Source organism: Thunnus albacares, chromosome 23 (assembly GCF_914725855.1).
Source record: "Thunnus albacares chromosome 23, fThuAlb1.1, whole genome shotgun sequence".
Classification (NCBI taxonomy): domain Eukaryota; kingdom Metazoa; phylum Chordata; class Actinopteri; order Scombriformes; family Scombridae; genus Thunnus; species Thunnus albacares.
In genome coordinates, this window is record NC_058128.1 from 13,451,564 (window position 1) to 13,459,626 (window position 8,063).

Genomic DNA, 8,063 nt, shown 5'->3' on the forward strand with positions numbered 1-8,063 from the left:
GTGAAGCTGTGTCCCTTTGAACAACAAAGGTCGGGGGTGACCTGACAATGTTCTCCCTGAATGTGTGATCTCTGTTCTGCCCTGAGATCTCTGTGAGTAATTAAGTCCAAGTGTTGTGCTTGAAAGAGCAAGAATGGAGGCCTTTTATCAAGCCCACTGTTGTCCATGTTAAGTTAACTTCTCATCTGCCAGAAGTTGAGCTGTTTGCTGCTATTATGTTCTATTAAATGGGACCTCAAGGAAACACTCACACTTTCTTCAACTGTTATGCCAACACCAATAAGATGTACCAATATATATATTTTACAATACTGACAAATAGTATCACAATATACATATAATATTGACAATACGATTTTGCTTCGGCATTTGCAGGGGTAGAGAAAATAATTTTGACACGTCACAAAAACAGGGTTTGATGCTATAACTGCTACAAGTGTGGGCCATTTGAATGCCAATTAAAACAGACAATCAATGATTTTATATTTGAGGTTTCAAGATAACACACAACAGCTAATAAAGACTGATAAAGAGGCCAAATCTGCCCAAACTGCAGTAGGTTGAAGAGTGTCAGGCAAGGGGAAACCTCAAAAGTTGAGACTTCGCAACATATATATTATATAAATGTATATAGGGGAATGACAAATACAGCAATTGGCATTTGAAGTTAATATGACCCACTTCTGTAGCAGTATTTGCCATGATGATTTAATTACATTAAAGTTATAATGTGTTTTTCCCCGAGTGTACACAGTATTTTGTCTAAACCTTGTACATTCATGACTGGAATGACTGGCATAAAAAAAATCTTAAAAGAAATGTTCATTAAACTTTGTAAGTGGTTTATCTTGTATCAAAATAAGTTAAATATCTCACATACAATACAAATAAACATTTTCACATAATACAAAAATGGAAATCAGACACATTGGTCACCAAAAAGACAACAAAGAATATGTTAACTTGTCTACAAAATTATAACATTTTTAATGACGGTATATCTTTCCATATTTGATTGACGAAAGTAAATCATTCATATATAGAAAACTGTTATTGAAATACTAACCCTCCTCTATAGATGAGGCTACATAGTCTGCGGTCTGGAAAGATTCTTGGCCTGTTGATTCATAGGGATCTGCCGACATCAGTCGTGTTTGTAACTGGCATTTCCTCCAGCCTACGGCCAGTTCTTTTGTGACGAGAACAAGCCCTCCTTATGCTTCTCACTGAGCTCATCCGTCCATCCATCTATCTATCTCTATCTCCCTCACTTTCCCTCGTCCTGTCTGTCCTGTCTCTCACTCACTCTCTCTGACACATACAGCACAAGAGCGCTCACGCTTGGGGAGTCATGTTCTCATGACTGAACATTGATTGACTCAGTGAGTAAGGCATTAAAAACTCTAACACACTCACTGTGGCCGGGCTGCAGCTATAGATCACTGGGCAACAGCTTTGAAATACAATGACGGGATTGAAAGTGCCTCTGGCGATGGCTATCTGCCATCTGGTCAGATCTTTGATACACAAAGTAGGACGCTTGTTGAACTGCTGAGCGTGTTGTTTGTGACTAGCAGGTTTGACATCTGTGACAGATCACAGATCATAGTAATGTCAACAACAAGTACAAGACAATCTGCAGCAGCTCAATCGTCCTTTGACTTTTGATACACTAGTTTTTAAGCATTTACTTAAAGATCCCTTCCAAACAGGTTTTAAGACGTGTATAAAACACTCTGCTTTGAACAATAATTTTAGTCGCATATGTTTTTTCAACAAAAGTTCAATTATCATGTTAAAATACTTAAAATGACACCTACTCCTTCTCCCTCATTAGAAATCCAGAATCTACAAATATGTAAATATATTTCATTTCGGACGTTTAACTGCTGGACACAAGACGTCTCCTACTCAGTGTTTCTGCACTGGAGGCTTCAAGTTTCCACATCATACTTCTGTAAGTTGAATATTGGACCAGAATTGGCTTCCAAACTATTTGTGATGTCGTGGGCCCGCCCCCTAAAATTGGATTTTCAATGAGCTCAGAGAAATTTTCCACTTACAGCAGATGAATGTGAAAACAGCCTTCTAGTGTCAAACTCTGCACATACATCATTCTGCACAGAGAAGCTCAAACATTCAACTGTGGGAAAAAGAAGAAAAACATATTTTTAAGTGAAGGGGGAAGTACTTTTGATGTTTTACTTGGGAATGGGCTTCTTTGCATAAAGGTTTACCCTCAATGCACTTCAGGAGAAGACAGAAGCAGGTGGAGATTCAGGATTCAGTGTGAAAGGACAGTCTCCGTAACGACGACAACACAGCCATCAAAGCGGTGACAGGAGTCCCATCTCGGAATAAAATAGTCTTCCTGATGGTGTGATATCATTCCAATGATTTCATGATTTCAGTCTCCAGCGATACTTTTTGATTGCAGCTTAAAACAGAGGCCGGAATAGCACCAGTTCATAGTGGCAGGAATGAAAAAAAAAATCAACTCAGCACAGAATAGGCCAGCCAAAAGCTGTTTAACACTGGCCAAGGCGAGACAATTAATGTACTTCAGTGACCATTTTGGCAGATGACCAGCCACTATTTAGAGAGTTCTTCCTTTAGTTCCAAAAATCTCTTTGGATGGTGTTAAGTGTTAGAAGTGAATTTCGTGAAACACACTCGCCTTCACAGCAGGTGAGTTTTCTCTCGTATAGCTCAGGTCCATGAAAGCAGAGGAAGACTGAGTGTGAGACCACACTCATTCATCCAGCAGGCTCCTGCCAATAACTGAGCAACTTGGAGAGTGAGTCGTTTTACTGGTGCCCAGATTTTCCCTCTCTTCTTTATTAATCGTGCCTCATCCACTTTCGTGTTCAGGGATTGCCTCCCCCGCTGGCTGAGTGTCAGCGGCGTGGGTGAGTGTTTGAAGTGGGATGGAGAGAGACACAGTTGGGATCATGTCAGAAGGTGCCATTTCACTATTTTCAGTGCTGCAGACTGGTGAACGCCTTCTAGATTTGACCTGAAAAGAAAAAAAAAAAAAAAGGGAAATCAAGCACACAGCCTAAACAGTGCTCTTCTATCCAGTTTGTTATGATGGACACATGATAGATAGTAAATCCCAGAAGCGGACATCATTATGTAAGCTAATGACTACTGAATATTTGATGAGCAGTTGTTAACTTTACAAGAATTTCCTTCCTGGAAGTGCTCACCAAAGTGAAAGCACATTATCACACAGGCTTTATTAGACTGGCCCACAGAAGCACAAGATTCAATCTAGTTAATGGAGAATTAAACCACAGTGGACTGTTTTTTTCAGAGGGTGTTCTTAGGTCTCTCACAAAGTTACAAAAAGCAAGAAAACAACTATAATTTGTGGTGTACAGTCTGTGTGCCAAGAACATCATCTTCTCTGAGTAACTACTTCGGGAATTGCTTGGAGCTGAATTTGTCGTTCTTTAAAAGGGTGGGAAGCTTCGGACCGTATTGAAAAGCGGAAAAGCGAAAACCAGCATTAAAAGCAGCAATAAATGCTCACTGTGATAGCCTATACAAACTATTCATGCCATTTGACATTATCGACCTTTTATACATACAGGAATAATGTAGTTCCAATACTCACAGCAAAGTAACACAATAGAGGTTTTTAAAATGGCAGGAAAATTGCCAAAATTGTCTTTTTACAGCCAGGCTAATGGTTGTGTGAGATTGTCGGCACACACACTGCTTTGAGGTAAATTCTAATGTCAGCATGCTAGCACTCCTGCTAGCAAGCTAATCTACTAGATTGTTTACTACCGACTGTGCGAGCAGATAAATGATCTTACAAACTATGGGTTTGCCGATGTTGATTTAGTTTAGAGTTTTTAATTAAAACTGACAACTGACACATTTTAGTAGACATTCTGATCAGAGTTGGGGGAAGCTGGGCAACAGAGGAAAAAATTGCGTTTGAGGAACCATGACACAGAAATGGGAAGATAATGATACGTATGTCATGAGTATGTCATTTGTCATCGTTTTGCATTGTTCCAGTTTTGTCAAAACTAAACAGAGGTGAATAAGCTTATTAGGCTAGTACTAAACACAAAGTACAGATGATGTTGATGGGAATGTCATCACTATTGCATTAGTTGGTCATAAACCAAAGAATTGTTTGTTTAGTTATTTTAGTTGAAAAGTCTGTGAAAAGTTATTGTTAAAAGTTATTAGTTCATCCTGTCAGAGGCATGAATGTCTTTACCAGCTGTCAATAGTTTACTCTAAACCACAAATGTCAACCTCATATGTGGCGCTTAAGGAAACATCTCTGTATTCCCTGTATTTGTATCTTTATATAGATTATTTGAAAATTCATTTTTATGTTACAACAAACATAATTAATTTACATTTGATGGAACATTTGATGATTCACTTACTCACCAGCCATATGATAAGAACAACACAAGCTGTGATGGGAATGAAGGTCAGAAGCAAAGGAGTTCTCTTCGACCAGTTGTACTCATAACCCTCCTTTTGACCCCCTGGAAGAAGAAAAAATTATTGGAATTTTAACTGACTACAGTTACACTTTAGAAATCTGATAGTGGGCAGTTCAATCCTCTGGATCTTTATTTATTGAACCAGTAGAGAGGATTCTAGTGGGATTCAAGCTTTAGTCACAAGTGTATGTAATTCCAGTTCGTGTTTTCTACTCATAAATACTCTTTGGTTCCTTTTTGAGATATCGGGTAGCATAAAAACTTTCTTGGAAGGCTTTTACGAGTGCAGGAGGCTTGCTTTTAATGCAACATTTGATTGTATATCCTTTAATTACAATCTATGGTTGTGTGTTCAAGACCACTTATCTGATTCCTGTCAACAGCTGTATGTCCTGGACCCCAAATCAATATCTGCACATGAATAGGCTACTAAGCTGTTTTAGCTTTTAAAGCATCCATTAAAAATTAAAAATCAAAATGAATGTCGTACCCGGTGTTTGTTGTGGATTAAGGCATGGTGGTGGCTTGCATGAGAAGCCGGGTGTTCCTTGAGCGGCACTATGTAAAACATCTTTGATGTAGTCAAAGTAAAGACCAGACATTAAGCTTCCTTCCTGATAGTGACACTGGAAGACTTGCATCGCCGTTTCCTGGGGGATCAGACAACAGGCAATCCTGAAATAACTCAATTATGCAGTTCAATATGCTAAACAGTCCCTGAATGTCAAAAATATTAACAACTCCTTCCTAAAACTGAGCTATAGTTCTTATTTGTACAAATCATGTTTCAATTTAGTCTTTTTACTTGCTCTTGTAAAGCATGTTGTGATATATTCATGGAAAATGTGCTTGATAAATACACACAAACTATATTTCCAAACCAATTGTACATTACATTTTTTGCACCACTGTTACTGGCTTTGTCAGAATAAGAATTAAAATTACAATATGATTAATTATTCTTGCAGGCTATGGTGCAGGAACAAACTGCTTAAATTATTCTACAAATACACACAGTTTCTTATGTATTCAATTACGTGATAAAAAATTTATGATTGCTTACTAGTTCCTCGTGGTCAAACGTGAAGCGTAAACTCTTCAGCATCGCAATGAAGACAATTATGTTTTCTTTGTTGGAGGAGATGGCACCAAACATGTTGGCCAGCTTCCGAAGACTCTGCTCTAAAGGATAGATGTTCAACACGACCCAGCACGTTCCAGCCTGAAAAGAAGGTATAACACATAATTTGTTGGAGATCATATCAAGTTTGCCCCCATTTTTATTCGACTGTTTTACATTATTTCTGCTTTCTTTGCTTCATACATACCACTTCTTTGGGAATGTAATGAACAGGAATCTCATAATCAGAGGGGATATTTTGCTTCTAAATTGGAAATAATCATAGAAAAAGATTTTTTACAACATATCAGTGATGCAGAGAGTCTCAGAGTTACATTATTTCTTAACATGCAGCACATGCAACAACTATTTACTATAAATGTGATATGTATCAAGCCTGTAGCAACTCCGTCATCTCACCAATAACGACAGCTTGCTCACATCATCAGTTATCGGTGTCCCAAATTTTCCAGAGCAGAGATTCAAACTTGTGAACAGACTCAAGAGGAGACAAGGTGCTTTCAAGATCTGTGGACAAAAAAATACTGTATTCATTATAGTATAATGATGAAAAGTTCAGTTTGATATAACAGTGATTTGTTGCTATTTATCTGAGGAAGGTATTTACTGAGCACACAGGATTTAATTCACCGTTGCCCTGATTTACGTACATTCATCCAGTTACACATTCACACCTGGAAGCTGACCAGTGAAACCACAGTGTCTTTCCCAATGGTGCCATAATTGCATTTTGTATATACTGTATATATAATTTCCCTCACACTCATTAACAAGCCGTTAGTAGGGGATCTGATGTCTTTCCTAAATACGTAGGCTTCAATGTAGTATTAAATTAAAGCAGATAATGTGTTGACGTATAAATCGGACTAATATTTTAGCCTTTTTTTTAGGCTTGTTATCCTGTTAATCTTCTGATAACCTTTGTGTTTGCATTGTGTATGTCTTGTGGTTCAAAGGGAGGAAAAATAACGAATGAAAATGTCATATTGGCCTAATTAAGAGACAGTTGAACACAAAACGAAACCATAAATACATAAATACAATACATTTGTTTTTAATTAATTATTAAGTTGGTTTGATGTCACATTTTCCCGTCTTGTTTCTCCAGTTTGATTCAAAATAAAATCCATTTTTATAATCATTTTGTCATAATAAAAAGACAAATTTGAGCACCATTGCCAAATGAAAATACAATAACCAAGTGTACAGAAATGCAAAGTAACTAAGAACGTTAATATGACAGCTGTAATGACTCTTTAAAGAGTAAAGCTTTTAAATGCAAGGTATAAAATGAGCTACAGTATGAGGAATCTTTAGGCTTCAGAGTTGCCAGTGTGACAGCCAGGAATGTGTTTGCCTCAAAGGAATTTTCATTCTCGTACAATATTTTCTAGCAGCAGAGTGAATGTAGAGCATGCACTAATCTTCCTTATTCGACATATTGAGTGAAAGCAAACTGTGCCTTAGCGTACTTTCACTTCACTCTTTCACTTTTTTAAAAAAGGTTCAACACCAGCAGACCTCTTACCACATTAAATTACCTCAGTGCAGCATTAATGTAACTCTGACAGGAAGTATTCCTCATTGAGAGCACTTTTTTAAGTCTTATGTTCATTTTACTACAAATACTCTTACTAAAATAACATTCTGAATGCAGAAGCAGTATTATTTCATTATTTATATTTACTTCATTTGTGTAATGAATGACAGTCACCAGAAATCATCATCATTTCACCTAACATCATATTTCATTGCGCAAAGTATACAAATGATAAAACACAAAGAATATATGACAAAATGAGAAAATTCTTTTTAAAAATTCAAATATTCTGCCACCTCTGTATTTAACAAACACAACAAAAGAAGGAATACAGCTATAGTAAATAGCTGTAAAAAAAAAAAAAAAAAAAAAAAAAAACAACCCAAAAAACATATAAAATAAAAACTTACTTTCTTCCTCATATGGAGCAAGAATCCAAGGTTGCTCAAATCCAATGCATGAAATTCCGCGTTTTCAGCTCAAAGACAAAGCTGAGCTGAGTTTTTCTGTGTGTATGTATGCAATGTCCAAGCGTGTAGTGAAACTTGAGGATGGGCTGGCAGTCTGCTTCACTCCAGACAGACTGGTGAAGTCTTTTGACGTGGTGGAGAGGCCGCCTACAGGCTGAGTCACTGTGTCACACTCTGACGCTGTCTGAGAGTTTTCCATAAACTCCCACATATCAGTTTGTTCGTCAAGAGAAAGTGGGCGCTTGTTCTCTTAAGGGAATATTTCGCTTAGTATATGTCAAGGTTATTCCCTAAGCTGTAATTTGGAAAATGAAAATAAGACAACAAGGGTTTTTTGTTATGTGGAAGGTTTTGCTTGGGGGGTTGGGCCCCTAAATTGAGGATATTCAACCAGGCTCTTTGTTCCATTATTTTGTGATTTTTATTTATTAAAA

At 37.3% G+C, this 8,063-nt stretch overlaps 1 protein-coding gene across 1 annotated transcript; it reads right to left on the reverse strand.

The window, feature by feature from the left end:
* Positions 1 to 2,137: 2,137 nt before the first annotated feature.
* Positions 2,138 to 7,865, reverse strand: LOC122975396. The gene is made up of 7 exons (XM_044343823.1): positions 7,570 to 7,865; positions 6,019 to 6,126; positions 5,807 to 5,863; positions 5,542 to 5,700; positions 4,969 to 5,128; positions 4,420 to 4,520; positions 2,138 to 3,016 (listed from the first exon to the last, which is right to left on the reverse strand). Exons 1-7 carry the CDS (start codon positions 7,579 to 7,581, stop codon positions 2,852 to 2,854), a joined length of 762 nt encoding a protein of 253 aa, XP_044199758.1. The 5' UTR covers positions 7,582 to 7,865; the 3' UTR covers positions 2,138 to 2,851.
* Between the last annotated feature and the right edge of the window lie 198 nt (positions 7,866 to 8,063).